Source organism: Leucopleurus acutus (genome assembly GCF_964270905.1).
Source record: "Leucopleurus acutus genome assembly, chromosome: 2".
In the NCBI taxonomy this organism is placed as follows: Eukaryota; Metazoa; Chordata; class Mammalia; order Artiodactyla; family Delphinidae; genus Leucopleurus; species Leucopleurus acutus.
In genome coordinates, this window is record NC_139143.1 from 173,340,097 (window position 1) to 173,354,551 (window position 14,455).

General features: G+C 56.6%; 1 protein-coding gene across 3 annotated transcripts; it reads right to left on the reverse strand.

Moving 5' to 3' along the window:
• Window positions 1-1,009: 1,009 nt before the first annotated feature.
• Window positions 1,010-14,053, reverse strand: EXTL1 (exostosin like glycosyltransferase 1). 3 transcript variants are annotated; one of them, XM_082834120.1, is made up of 12 exons: window positions 12,485-14,053; window positions 7,616-7,706; window positions 7,207-7,314; window positions 6,254-6,373; window positions 5,597-5,729; window positions 5,291-5,397; window positions 4,356-4,445; window positions 3,558-3,644; window positions 3,108-3,268; window positions 1,772-1,946; window positions 1,466-1,616; window positions 1,010-1,132 (listed from the first exon to the last, which is right to left on the reverse strand). In XM_082834120.1, the coding sequence occupies exons 1-12, from the start codon at window positions 13,255-13,257 to the stop codon at window positions 1,104-1,106; spliced, it is 2,025 nt and encodes a 674-aa protein (XP_082690246.1). In that variant the 5' UTR covers window positions 13,258-14,053; the 3' UTR covers window positions 1,010-1,103. The 3 variants fall into 3 exon arrangements, with proteins under 3 accessions (XP_082690246.1, XP_082690245.1, XP_082690247.1); XM_082834119.1 differs by lacking the exon at window positions 1,010-1,132 and having other exon boundaries at window positions 1,382-1,616; XM_082834121.1 differs by lacking the exons at window positions 1,010-1,132; window positions 1,466-1,616 and having other exon boundaries at window positions 1,812-1,909.
• Window positions 14,054-14,455: the final 402 nt, after the last annotated feature.

Here is a 14,455-nt window from a genome sequence, read left to right on the forward strand (position 1 = left end):
CGCTGTGACTGGCTCTGGGGATGACCTGAGTCATCCAGGGGCCAGAGGTCAAACAGGAGGATGGATGTGGGAGGCCTTGGGGACACCATGTTCTGGCCAGAGAGCTAGTCACTAGTCACGGGAGTTTCCAAAGCTGCGAGGCCATAAAGCAGAAAAACACCGGATACCCTGGAGCTGGTTTGGACCCACATCCCCATTCCTCTAGAGTGGCCCCAGCTCCCAGGCAAGACCTAAGTCCCCCTCCCCCCGCGCAGCTGCTGTAGAGGTATTTATAGCCTGAGCAAAGGGGCAAAGACACGCGCTTTATTTCGGAAGTGATCATTCCAGTTCCAGGTGGGTGAACCCAGGAGAACCCAGCGTCCCCTCCCCCTCTCCACTCTCACCACCTGGTCCCTCAGGACCGCCATTGCTCCCACACAGCCCACCTAGAAATGGCCCCTTCTTAGTCCTAAGTGTGTGGGCCAACCAGTTTTCCGACGTCAAGCTGCGCACCACCAATCGCGACGTCCCCACTCCCCCTAATCCCACCCGATGGGCGTTTCGAGCTTCCTTCCCTTTCCGGGGGGAGGGAGCGCGGCGCGGTGCTGACCACTAGTGGTCCAGGCTGGTAATGCAAAACGACGGCAGTGCCTGAGCCGGGCCCGGCAGGGCCACCGGCGTTCCCATACCACCCCCAACTGTGCTCCGCCAGGTAGGGAAGGGAGCCCCGAAACTGGCTCCCTGGCACTTCTCTGCCCTATTCTTGGGGCGCGAGGACTGCGCCCAGGATTCTGCGAGAAGCTGCTTTCCGGCCGGACTAAAAACCCGGGGGTGGGGGGTGGGAGGTGCAGTTTTGTGTCTCACTCCGCACACCCTGTCCACACCCCCGCCACTGTCGCCACAGAGCCAGGCATGTAGTTGATGTCACTTCCGTCTACCTGTTCGTCAAATATTTGTGGCGCACCTGCCAGGCCAGAGAGACGAGGACACGGCCCTGCCCTCCCGGGACTCCCGGGTCAGTCCTGGGGCCTGACGATGTACCTTGCGAGGCAGCATGAATAGCGTCGGGACTAAGGGACACACCTGGCTGTGAAAGCGCAGAGGATCCAGGGCGGGGGTGGGGGTCAGGCAGCTTCGTGGAGGAGGCGAGGATCTGAAAGAGAAGTAGATGTCAGCTCGGCAGAGAAGCCAAGAAAGGCATTCCAGGCAAGGGGTCTGCGAAGGCAGAGGAAGGGCCCCAGAGACAGCGACGTGGGAACTGCCACTAGCGCCTAGGCTGGGGGGTGGGGGGCGAAGCGGTGGTTGGCCAATCGGGTACTGCCGTGCTGGCTAAATGGCAGCCTTGATTGGGTCTCCAGATACCGCAAGGCAGTTTGCAGCGACCTGAGGCAGTTTGCCCTGAGGCAGTTTGCAGCGACCGCTGGGAGCCGGGCCGGGGTCTCAGCTAGTCCCTCCTAGGGCTTCTCCAGGCTGCGATACTTCTTACGCAGCACGGACACCGGGTCCTTGAAGAGCACGGGGTCCAGACGGAGGCGAGAAGATACCAGGGGCATGTGGCCGAACCCTGCCGCCATCTGGTTGATGCAGTTCTGGGCTGCGGGCTGCGGCTCCTGCCTGAGCCCCGGACCCCCAGGCTCCTAAGCGGGGTGGGGAGAAATGCGTTGGAGGGCTTCTCTGTCCTCGGAACCCCACCCTACCCCCGCCTCGTGCAGCAAAAAGGGTTAGGGTTAGAACGGGAATCCCTTCCCCAGCCGCGGCCCTCCCAGTGCCGACCACCCCCCTAGATCCTCACCAGTGGAGGCGGTCTGGCCTCCTGATGCCACATCCCATAGGGCACCTTGATAGGGGGCAACTTGGTGACGGATGCTACTAGGAAGTTCATCAGGACATCCACACAGGTGGGTGCCTCATCTGCCAGGGTCCTCAGAGCCTTGGGCAGGGAGTGGGTGAAGAGAGTGTGGTAATACCTGGGTAAGGAGGGAGGAGCGGGAGAGGCTGTAGCCGAATTCAGCGCCCCCCCCAGGCCCCATTCTTCTCTCTCCTGACCTAACTCTCCCTTTGACCCCAATTCCTAAGCTTCTTGTGAAAGTCCTGCTCCCTTTTCAGCTGAGCTCTGGCTGCCTCAGAGAGCTCCCACCCCAAGTATGCACCACTCTCCACTACTCTGTGCTCTATGGCTTGTCTGCAGCCAACGGTGAACTCCCTGCCACCTCCCTCACTGCTCCTTGGGGCCCCCTTCCCTGGGCTCTGAAGTCTGAACTCAGAGCCAGAATGAGGGGAGGATCAGCTAGTTCCAAGGCCATCAAACATGGCAGGCCAAAGACCAGCTTCAGGAAGGCTGTGGATTCACCCACCCCCAAATCCAAACACTGTCCATATCCTCTGCATGGCTCTACTTAAAATACAACTAGCTGCTGGGCTTCCCTGGTGGCGCAGTGGTTGGGGGTCCGCCTGCTGAGGCGGGGGATGCGGGTTTGTGCCCCGGTCCGGGAGTATCCAGCGTGCCGCGGAGCGGCTGGGCCCGTGGTCCGTGGACGTTGGGCCTGCGCGTCCGGAGCCTGTGCTCTGCGGCGGGAGAGGCCGCGACGGTGAGGGGCCCACATGCCGCAAAAAACAAAAACAAAACAACAAGCTGCCATTTGTTGACTATCTGTGTGCCAAGGACTTCATGTATTTTGGTTTATTGTTTTTTGCGGTACGCGGGCCTCTCACTGTTGTAGCCTTTCCCGTTGCGGAGCACAGGCTCCGGACGCGCAGGCTCAGCGGCCATGGCTCACGGGCCCAGTCGCTCCACGGCATGTGGGATCTTCCCGGACCGGGGCATGAACCCGCGTGCCCTAGCATCAGCAGGCAGACTCTCAACCACTGCGCCACCAGGGAAGCCCTTCATGTATTTTTGTTATTTGATGATCATACCAGCCCTGTGAGGTGAATACACTTTACAGACAAGGAAACTGAACCTCAAGAGAGGTGAGGAGACTTGCCCATCACAGCACCAGGAAGTGGCCTTGAACCTGGGTCTCTGAGCTCTCGGCTGACTGCTGTGTCCGCTCCCACGCCACCCTGCTCTTGGTTCAAAGGAGGGTTCTCTGGCCCTCTGAGCCCAGCGCCGGGGCTGGCGTCTGTACCTATGGTAGAAGGCAGCCGAGCTGAGAACCATGGAGAATTCGTTGGTGCTCTTGGCAGTGTAGCCCCAGCCACCACGGGCTTCATCCCAGAAGTGGCTCCACGTCAGAAAGCCGACCATCCTCTCTGGGAAGCTCTGCCACACCACAAAAGCGAAGTCCACCTGGGGAGACATTTAAGTAAGGTGTGAGGAAGGATGTCCTGCCCAGTCAGGAGCCTCCCGAGACGTGGACGCAAGGCCAGCCTGGCTGAGGGGACTCAGGGGAGAGGAGAAGGGAGCTAGAAAATTTCCAGGCTATGCTTAGGGGCACTTTCCCAACTGGGAGCTAGAAACAGTGCTTTTGCAGCTAGGAGCTGAAAACTCCTAAAGCAGGAGTCTCGACTTCTTGATCTCTGGTCATCCCAGCTCCCGGGGTCTGAGGGCTGCCAGGGCTCCTCTTGGGAGTCCTCACCTCACTTGTGGAAAGACTGCTATGGGCATCCAGGCTGAGGATGGCATCGGTGCTGATGGCACTGTACGGGAAGAAGCGGTCACTGACCTGCAGGGGGAGGGAGCGGAGGGCAACTCAGCCGTAGGACCCCTCCCCAGGCTCCCATGATGAGTATCTGCATATCTGCTAAGCAGGAGCCCCTGCAGACATGGTGTAGAAGGAAGAGCAGTGAAAACAGCAAGTCTGCCCGGAACTCGGACCTGAGGACCTCATTTTCCCTCTCTGGACTTCAATTTGCCCTTTGGTAAAATGGGCAAATTGGTATCTAGGGCCCTTCCAGTTTTGACATTGCAGGATTCCTCTATTGTCACATTAGATGTTCACCTCGACCCTGGTGAACATCCTTCGTTTGAAAGAAACAGGTCCGGAGAGATGAAGGGACTTTCCCAGAACGGCACAGGCAAGCAGGTGTGTCACACCAACCCAGGTTCTTGGAAGCCACCCCTTCACCCCCGCCCAAAATGCTGCCACCTGCCCAGGTTTCCCCTCTATCCCTTACCTGAGACAGCAATGTACTCCCTCTGCCTTCCCTCATCACACAAAACCCCAGTTCTCTGGAAGCACAATTCACAAGGGCCAGGGATGGAAGAGAATCATCTCAATTAGGCCTGCAGCTGAAACCCATGGTCTGATTTCTCCAGGTCCAACTTGAAGTCCAGCTTTGGCTCAGGCCCAAGTAAATCACACTGTGTATGTCCTCCCCAGATCTCAGGTTTCTGGGGGTGAGCCCACCCTTCCACATCCCTCCCCATCTCTCACCTTCCTGTGCCCATCAATGACTGTCAAGGGCACTGCTGTCTTGGGCCACCTGGTTGGGGGTGGCTTCTCACTGCTCCAGAGAACCAAGATCTGGAAGGAAAGGGGGATGTTCCTGAAGTCTGGGTCAGAAGGCCAGGGTGTGTGTGTGGGGTGTCCCAGGAGTAATCTTTCTCAGGGTGGAAGCAGTTTGGAAGAGCAGCTGTATATGTGAGTTTGGGAGGAGTTTAGTTAGAGCCAAGGTCCTTTCGTGACTGCCCTGTTTTTGCCTCTGAGCTTCCGGAAGGCATGAATTCCAGTGACACGAAGGTAGCTACCTGTAGCATTAGAACTCAAGTCGCACCTAGCCTGGGCCCTGACCCCATGCTCCATCCCCGTCTTCTCTCAAAGGTTTTCATTCTCTTCCTCCTGCTCCTTTGTCATTCCCAGCCCAGTTCAAATGTCCCATATTTGAAGCTGATCCATCTGCACCCTGGCTGAGCTAACTGCTTGTCTCCTTTCCAAGTACTCTCAAGAGCCTATCTGGGTTCTCTGGAAATGATATTTGACAGTCGGTGTGCTGGGAAGTGCTAACTGAATATGAATCTGGGGCAGAATCCTTTCCTACTTTTTCTCTGCATCCTCAGCGTCAAGCCCAGGGTGCTCAGAAAAGGCTGGATGAATAAAAACAATGCATGCATGTTTACTTCAACCTCCACAAGAGGCACCTGTTTTTCAGGTGGCTTTGTCAGTTTCCATGAGGGAAGAGGGGATAGAGGTGGGGGAAAGGAACTAGAAACTTGGGACTGAAAGAGGAAGGCAGCAATGGTACTTGAAAATCCTTCCCGTGCCTCCCCCCAAAATGTGTGGTTATCCTTGGCGTCCAGATGTCTTCAAGGGCTCTGCCCTGTCTCGCCCCCATCCTGGATCCCGGCACCCCAGCTGGCAAGGGGGCAGACCTGGGCACAGTGCTGGGAGCCTGCCACAGCCTGGATGAGCTTCAGGGGGGGCTGGCCTGGAGCCCCCCCCCAAATCAGGGCGCTGAACCTGCCCAGAGGACGAGAGCCTGGAGGAATGAGACACAGGCTATTAGGGCGGGAGGGGACAGAACCCCCCGAGAATGACCTGAGTTGGGGACTTGGGGAGCCAGAAAAGATGTGGGAGATTTGGGGAGGGGCTTGGTGGGGCTCTATGGTTGAGGCTGGGGCAGAGACTTGGGGAGAGTTGATGAGGGGACTTCAAGTTGTCCCATCTCTAGGGCATACCCTGTTGTAGGTGGTAGAAGGGGAAGTCCGAGGGGCTTGGGGAGAAAGTGGGCAGGGCCAGGATTGCCCCTGGGGGCCTGTTCCATAGTAGCGAGGGGTGAGCAGAGGGTCCAAAGATCCGGTCCTGAATAATCTGTGAAATGAGAGAAGGCTGTGCAGAGAGAGCTGCCAGTGTGGCCATGGGCGGGGTCTGAGGAAGTGAGGACCTGGTGCAGCCCCACACCTCCCCCTTCAGGAATCTGGGGAGGGCAGCATCTGCAACACCAGATGGCTGGGGACAGAAAGGTTCAGAAGTCCAGGGTAGGGGGTCACTCAGTGATGCTGTCTTCACTCATGGCAGATACCACTAACAGGTCATGACATTTTTTCCAGACCCAGAATCCCTCCCAACATATGCCCCAGGCAACCAATGCCCATCAGCTGGAGTTGGCACATGCTTTGAAATCTGTCTGCTACAGATGGGGAAACTGAGGCCAAGACTGGAGAAGGAACTCATCCAAGAGCTCCGAGCCAGGTCTCTGATTCATCCCAGAAGCATCTTCAAGGGGGAAGCCCAAACACCAGGGCAGAGGAGGTGTCGGAAGAGAGGGGCATGGAGAGGGGCAGGGATGAGGCAGACCCAAACCCCAGAGCCCCCATCAGGTGAATCCCCCTCACCTCCAGAGTGGTATGGATGACCTTCTCCACCGAGGAGAAGTAGGCATCCCATAGAAACTGGGTCTGCTGACGCAGGGCAAGGACCCGTGTGAGGGGCATCTCCTGGAGGGCAGTCAGGACCTGGGGCACAGAGGGAGCAAAGGAGAAGGCATGGGGCCCTGGCAGGCCCTGACTCACCCTGGGGTGGGGACAACCTAGGTTGGAGGTCTGGGAAGCAGAAGCCCGCTCCCCACATTTCTCCAGGTGGGTTGGCAGCTGCCAGCCTTGGCAAAATCCTAGGTAACTTAGCAGTTAAGAGCTCAAGGGTCACACAGAGCTGAGTTTAAATGCCACTTAGTAACCGTGTGACTGTGGATGAGCCACTTAATCCGTCTGAGTCTGTTTCCTCATCTGTAAAGTGGGAACAATAATGGTACTTGCCTCGTTGGGTGGCTGTGAGGATTAGATTAGATGATACATATTAAGGGCTTAGCACATCGTGGAGGCCCAGTGAGTGGAGGCTGTTCCTGTTAACTTCTTACACCATTCTCACCTCTCAGGGGATTCAAGGCCCATGCATATGTTTTTCAGAGCTGGGCAAAATGAGTTTCGTCAGATGGAAAAGTCACTCTGCATTTTGCTTCCCCACCCCAGGCTCCACGTAGGCACTCAGATTTTGGATTTTTTGTGGCTTTCCTTTAAACGAGGTATTTAATCAGTCATGGAGCAGTGGGGTTGAGCCCATGGAGATCATCTGGTCTAACTTATCCCATTGTACAGATGGGGAAACGGAGGCTGAAAGAGGCTGAGTTCTTGCTCTCAGAACCCCAGAGGCTTGGGGCTGGGCGCAAAATCATCAATATACACAGGTGGGGGATAAGAATGAGGACCGAGACCAGCCTGGGGGCCGGGATCCCGGGGTCCTCCCATGTCCCGGGTCTAGTCCCCACCCCATTGGTAGGGCCCTGAGCTACCTGAAGTGGGAGCCTCTCATCAGCTACAATGGCCGCCTTGGTCCAATCGATGACCTCAGAGAAGGGCAGCTCCCAGCGAGGGCTGAGAAGCACAGGGATGCAGCCAGCCTGGGGGGTAGGGAGGTCACTGGGGAGCCCAGTCCCACCCTGCACACACTCACCCCTCCTCCCTTTTCCAAGTCAGCAACTTCTGCATTGGGGGCAAGGGATACAGAGGAGAGAAAATTGGGGGGTTTTGGGGGGGGTGTTCTGCAGAGGGTGCAGTGAATATGGCTGTAGGCACATCTGAGTCCCAGAGTAAAGGAGTGGGCAGCTCACCGGCCCTTCCCATTGGCCTGGGCCCAGACTGCCCTTCCAGCTCAGGAGTGTAGGGGGACAGGGATGGGGGATGCCCAAGTCGGGGTTGTACCTGCAGGGCTTGAAGGAAGTGTAAGACATCAGGACTGCGGCCAGGGATGAGGCAGAAGGTGGCGTTAGGTAGCGTTGCCCCAGGGTGGGTCCTAAGGAGCACAGGAGGGGGCCCTGCACCCAGGAGACCTGAGGCAGCTGCCCCTCAACCCCCTGACTCCCCTGATGGCCCCCCAGCCCTCCACACTAACAATCCCAAATTCACAATGTACAAACCCACCACCATGTTCTCATATGTTAACAGACACTCTTGCACACGCCCAGCCATACACTGCCCCTTGCCCACAGCTGGGGTAGCAGCTCTAGCTCTGCCGCTGCCCTTGGTGGTATTAGACACCTCTCTTCTCTTCTTAGGACCTTGGTTCCCTCATTTGCAAAATGGGAGGTGGTGGGAGCTGACGTTTCCAAGGCCGGTCTGACTTGGGCAAGCACGCGTTTGCCCTCCCACCTTTTGGCCTCATGCAGACTTCTGGGCGGCCCTCACCTGAGTGGCCTCCATGCCCTGCCCTCTCCCCGTCCTCAGAGCCCAGGCCCGTGAAAAGCTCTTCTGTCAGGAGGTGGGCTGGGCCCCCAGCCTGGAACCACACAGGAAGCCGCTGCCCAGAGGGCCCCTTGCCCAGAGGACAGGCCTCCTCTGTTCCTCCCACCTCCCCCCACCAGCCCCAGGGCCACACTCAGGCTGTGTGTGCCTGTTGGGGGGAGGGGTAGGAGTCACAGCCTCCTCAGAGCCACCACCCGGGAGCTGCCCAGTCAGGGAAGGAGTGCCCATGACCTGGCTACGGGGTGTGTGTGTGTGTGCAGGGCTCCAGGGCTCACAGGCCTGCTCAGAGTGGGACTGTTGAATAGGGCCTAGAGGGTTCCAGGACCCTCCTCAGCTACAGTCTATCTGGTCCTGAGTCTGAACCTTCAAGAAGCAATCCTAGGAGTACTTTAGCCTCTGGACCAACCCTCATTGCACAGATGGGGAGACTGAGTCTCAGAGAGACCCGAGGACTGGCTCAGGTTCTCAGAAAGGGCTGGGGCAGAGCTGGAACTGGAACCAAGGTGTGCTAACTCCTGGCCCCAGGTTATCTGAACCACCCCAGACCTGCTGCCCAGGGGTCTCCCCGAGGACCCGGCCTTCTTTGCCCAATGCTCAGGTGTCCCGCCAGGCTTCTTCTGGAAAAAGCTACAAGTTAAAAACAGGACGCCCTCCACCTCATTGAGAGCCACCGCACCAGCCAGCCACAGCCCTCTCCTCCTCCCCCAGTAAAGCCCTAAGGGACTGAAAACCCTTAAGTTTAAGGCTTCAGAGAACCCAGAGCCAGAGAGCCTGCTGAATACACTGTATCAGTCAGTCCTCGTTAACGTCTACGGTTCACTCTGTGTCTTTGTTCCTCCTTCTCTCTCAGCCTGGAGCACCCCTTCCTGCCTTGCAGCCCGAAGGATTCCTCCTACTCGATCTTAATGTATAAAGTTCAAATATCGCCTCCTCTGGGAAGCTTTCCTTGGTCTCTCCAGAGATGGCTCCCTCCTCTCTGCTCCCACAGCCCTTCTGTGCACTGCAGTAGTAACGAGCCGGGCCAACCTTTACTGAGCATGTCCTTTGTTCTAGGGGCTTTACATGCATTGACTCACTTCATTCTCACAGCAACCCCATGAGATGGGAGGTATGTGCTGTTAATATTCCATCTTACAGATGAGGAAACTGAGGCCTAAAGTGGTCACACAGCTCTGAAGTAGAGGAGCCGGGCAGGCAGCTTGCCCACCCTCTCTCTGTTTAACAATGTGTGTCACACCAGTGACTTGTCTGTCTCTCTAATAAGACTAAGCTACTTGAGGGCTGGGGCTGTGCCTCCCTCATCCAGTATCCCCAGGGCCTAGCAGGGCACCTGGCAGAGTATGGGCACTCAGTGGGGGCTAGTGAATGAATGCTCAGTGTGCAACAGAGGAGAGACCCAGGACCAATGGACTAAATGTTTGAAAGGTCAGTTTCGGCACAAATTCTAGTAATGGAGCTGGCTGAGAATAGCCAGTGGGTGGCCTTGGGAGGTGGTGAGTTCCCCATCAGAGGCTAGACGAGCACCTCCGTGTGTGTGTGTGTGTGTGTGTGTGTGTGTGTGTGTGTTGTAGAAGGGATGGATCTCGTCGTGATTGCTGATGATCTGTGACCCTGTAAAGTGCTTGGCATGGACTTGGGGCCTCAGTGTCCAAGGCTGCTGTCAACGTGACTCCACCCATGGCCACAGGCAGGGCTGCATTGCGACTTCCAGTGCCCTGCATACTTTGGCCTTTGCAGTCCCTCAGCCATAAAAATATAAAAATTATATTCGATAACTGTGTTGGTATAAAAATGAACATACTAATATTATATATGAAAGCATTTTCTTCTATTTAGAAGTTCACTTTTTTCTTCTGATTTTCAAAGAAATGAGAACATTTTCATGGGCCCCTAAAGTATCATGGGCCCTAGGCACTGCGCCTCGTGTGCCCAGTGGCGACAGGCCAGGGGACCTTAAAACATGCATTAAATTTATGTAAAAAAAACCCCCAAAGCAGGGGAGAGCATATACACCTGTTTATATACACCCAGAGTACTTCAGAAAAGACACAAGAGAAACTAGAAAGGGTATTTGGCTCCAGGAGGGAAAACTGGGTGGCTGGAGACAGGGGTGGGAGGGAGTTTTTACTGTATACTCTTTTGTGCCTCTGGAATTTTGTACCATGTGAATGAATTCCCTATTCATAAAAATAAATAAATAACAATTTAAACGGGTGGAGGCTTCTTCTAAAGCAATATGAGACTGTTCAGTGAAGGTGGAAACATATGGGCTTTGGAGCCAGAAGCGTGGTTTAATCCCAGCTCTGCCGCTTCTGAGCGCCTGATCGGAGCAGTGAGGGAGGCTGGGGTGAACCGCGGAGCTTGTCACCAAGGCCCTTGGCTGGCTGCCTCCACGCCTCTGAGCCTCAGTTTCCTGTTCCCTGAAATGGGGATCATAACACTTCCCTTGAAGCGTGCTCGAGAGGATTAGCCATGAAGTACGTAAAGCGGCGGAGCAGGCTCTCCCCAGATGCCCACTTTCTCCCCTCCTCCCTTCCCCCAGCGGAGTGAATGTGGGACGGTGGCAGCGACCTGAATCGCCTCTTTCTCTGGCCGACACTTGTTTATTCAGGCCACCTTCCGGGCGCTGGCCTGTGGCTGTGGGCCTCCCGCTGTCTCTGTCCCTATACTTGACTAGCTGCTCAGGCAGCTGCCTGGCACGTCAGGGAAACTGAGGCTCCAGCTACTCCAGAGATTACAAGTCCTGTCGCCTGCAGGTGGGTTGAGGCCAAAGACAGAAAAGCTAGACATTCAGAGGACAGTTAGGGGCTGTCAGGCATCACACCTTGGAAATACACGTATCAAAACTGCTACTCAGAGGGTGGCCCACGCCTATTAGAAAACGTTGGCCAGTTCTGGCCAATTTGGATTCAATCAGTAAACATTTAGTGAGCGCCTGCCTATTGTGTGCACTCCCCAAGTTTCAGTTTCTCAGAGAAGTTCAGACTGAAATAACTTTCATATTCAGCAGTAACCGACTGCATTTAGCTGTAACTAAAGTCAGCTGAAAGAAGAACTTCCTGAAACCAAGAATGGCTAAGTGCCTAATCAGAAGTAAGGCCAGGCAAGGTGAGTGGAGAACCTTGTCACCAAAGGTGAGCTCTGTCTGAATTTGGAGTTTGAGGTACCTGACGGGATCCGCAGCTTTTTGGGTGATTGTCGAGGATGCCTGCTAGGGATGGGTCCTAGCAGAAGGGCCATGGGGACTGAAGGGCCTTTCTGCTCTTACCCCTGGCTGCGGGGCTCCCTGGAGGCCATGTGCCTTCAGGAGGTAGAGAGATTCCATTCCCACAAGAGCCCTGTGGCTGAGAAAAGCCCCAGAAGCCCCAAACAGAGGCAAAAACGGAGCTTGGCCACGTGAAGAATTCCTGGGAGGGAAGTGGAGCTCAGAATAAGCCATGTTGTTCTAGCAAAGAATAGGGAGATACCTGAGACAGGGGACAAGGGAAGGATTCTAGAGTGACAGGTTCCACCTCCAGTCTGCCCAGCCAGACTTTGGATACTGCTTTACCACCTGAGGTGTGTCACCACCACTAGCCCAGGTAGAGAGAAGTTTCTAAGTGAGCTCTCCATGTCCCCATGGGTCCCCATGCCTCTTGTATATATTCAGGCACTCTCACTGGTAGGAATTCTTCTGTAGGTCTGACTTAATTCATATTTGCTATAACCAAAGCCTGTTACCTCGAGAGGTTAATCCTGGAAACTAGACATAGGAGCAGCTTCCATCTGTGACCATGGCTCTGAGGCATTTGACAGGATTGATCATAAACTCTTGCTTAAACCCCAGAATTCTGAGGCTGAAGGCTTTGGAGCCAGGCAATCCTGGATTAAAATACTGGCTGTGCTCTTTCTGGCTGGGTGGCCTCAGACAAGTTACTCAACCTCTCTGAGCTTTAGTGTCTGGTACACCAACGCTTCAAAGATAAAGATTAGTATTATTTTATTATAATCATTTATAAAAAGTGCTTAGCACATAGTAAACACTATAGAGTTGTATGTTAAATAAAATATTAGGGAAGGAAGGATTGGAATAAAAGAAGAAGAATAGGAGTGAGTCATGTTTTATGCTTTTAAAGATCCCCAAGGAAGAATTCCAAAACCTTCCTTGGACACCTCTTGCAGCAAATCACCATCTCGGTGGTCGTGTTCTCTGCTGTCTAGCCTGATTCCCTCCTGCTGCAGCTGAGCCCTAAGTTTGCCCATCTCAATCCTGCCCTCTACCCTGGCCCCTGGCTCGCTCCCATCACATACCCTTCCCATCCAGCCCCCAAGGGGAGAAGCTCCACTTACTGCTTGGGTCCACGGTCCTGTTCACAGCGCCCATCCCAGGGGCAGGCAGAGAAGTCGGTGCCTGCCACGTGCCACCTGCCCCCGTCCTCTGCCAGGGCTAGCAGGGCCACCCCGGGCCGGGGGCTGTGTTGCCGCAGCTGGCCAGGTGCTCCACCTCGCAACGGGTGGGCTTCAGGGAGAAGCGGGAGGGCCACGTCAAAGCCGGGCCGAAAGGTGTCCACTGTGGGACTGGCCTCAGCCACCATCGCCTGTCCCAGCTGGAAGGTCCGGGGGCAAGGGGCTGGCTGGAGACTGAGGACTAGGTGGTTCCTGCCCCCATCCCACTGCGGGGGCACCGGGTCGCACTCTCCAGTGGAGGTGTCCGGGCTGAGGAGGAGGAGGAGGCAGGCCTCAGCAGCGCTGAGCGTGTGGTAGCGGGAGCCCTCGACGGAAGCCAGGATCCTGCGGCGAGTCTCAGAGACAGGTCCAGCCGCTGGGTACACGAATACCTTGAGGCCACCGCCTCTGCATTTCGAGGTGTCAAAGCAAGCCCCCCAGTTGCAGCTGCCGCCACGGAGGGCTTGAGGAGGTCGAGGGCCATCTTCCAGGAGCTCCCCAGGCTTGGCGAAACTCTGCAGGAGCTCTGCGTCCAGCCAGCGGGGCCAGCCTTGGGGGGCTCCTGCCCGGGGGCTGGTGGGCACTGCCAGGCGGAGAAGGGGGAAGAGTCCCAGCAGGACGAGGAGCCAGGAGGCCAACAGTGCCAGCCAGAGGGACTTCTGTCTCCACGACTGCATGTGGCCACCCACAGCCAGGGCTGCAGGAAGCAGGAGGAGCGGGGGCCTGAGTGTAGGCCTCTGGGACTGGGATCCACCTTCTAGGTCAGCACCCTCATCATACAGATGGGAAGACTGAGGCCCATCGAGGGCAGGCTGCCTGTGTAAGATCAAACAGCAAGTCACAGGCCAGGCACCGGGAGGCCAGGTAGGACCCAGCTCTCTGGCCCTGCCTTCCTGCGGTCAGGACTCTGCTTCCTCGGCCTTTGGACAACCAAGCCAGCCTTTGCCCTCCCAGCAGGGCCCCCTTCCCCTGGCGCTGCTCAGGCTGATGCAACCCCTGTCCAGACTGCAAGGCAGTGTCCTTCTGCCCTCCTGGCTGCACCCCCTGACCTTGGCCTCAACGGAGAGGAGGGCCGTCTGCCAGGCCATGGGGGACCCATGAGGGTTCCCACAGGAGGCGGCTTGGCCGGGGTGCAGGGCTGGGTGGAAGCAGGGCTGGTCTCCCCTATCCTCCCCCTGCCTGAGCAGCCCCAGAGCAGCCTGGCCACACCTGTGCCCACTGGCAGGCACTCCTGGGCTGTAGGCCCTGCAGCTGGTGCTTAAATTAGACCCTGCATCCCATGTGGGCTCTCAGAGTCAGCTGAGGTCAAGGCCTGAGTGCAGCCAGTGGCCCCAACCTGGGGGACTGGGAGGGCTCTGCGTCCTGGTCCTCTCCCACCCTCCCACTGTCCTGGCTCAGGCGGCTCGGCCCCTCCTCCCTCCAACGCTAGTAGCTGGTCCTGCACCCTCTGGCTTGGAGCTATCAGGGTGCAGAGGCCAGGGACCCCGTGCCAAGCCCCTGCCCCATGGTCCCCAAGCCCCGCTGGTGTCTTGCGTCCCCTCTCAGGGCAGCATCTGGCCAGTCTAGATCTCTTTCCTAGCGGCAGCCTGGCTCCTCCCCTGCCAGCCCTGATTCGCTCCTGGCTGGGAGGCAAGGTCTCCACTTAACCCCTTCCAAACCCGTTTTCTGGATTGCGATTAATAATAACCCCCAGGGCCCACACCTCACAGTTGGCCTTGAGCTCTCACAACCTCTGTCTCTGAATTCTCACATCAACCTTCCAAGGCCAAAGTTTATCACTGTTGTGTTTGCTATGGGTGAGGAAAGTGAAGCTCAGAGAGGGGATGGTATCTTATAAGGTGACCCAGCTAAGGAGTGGCAGGGTGGGGATTTGAA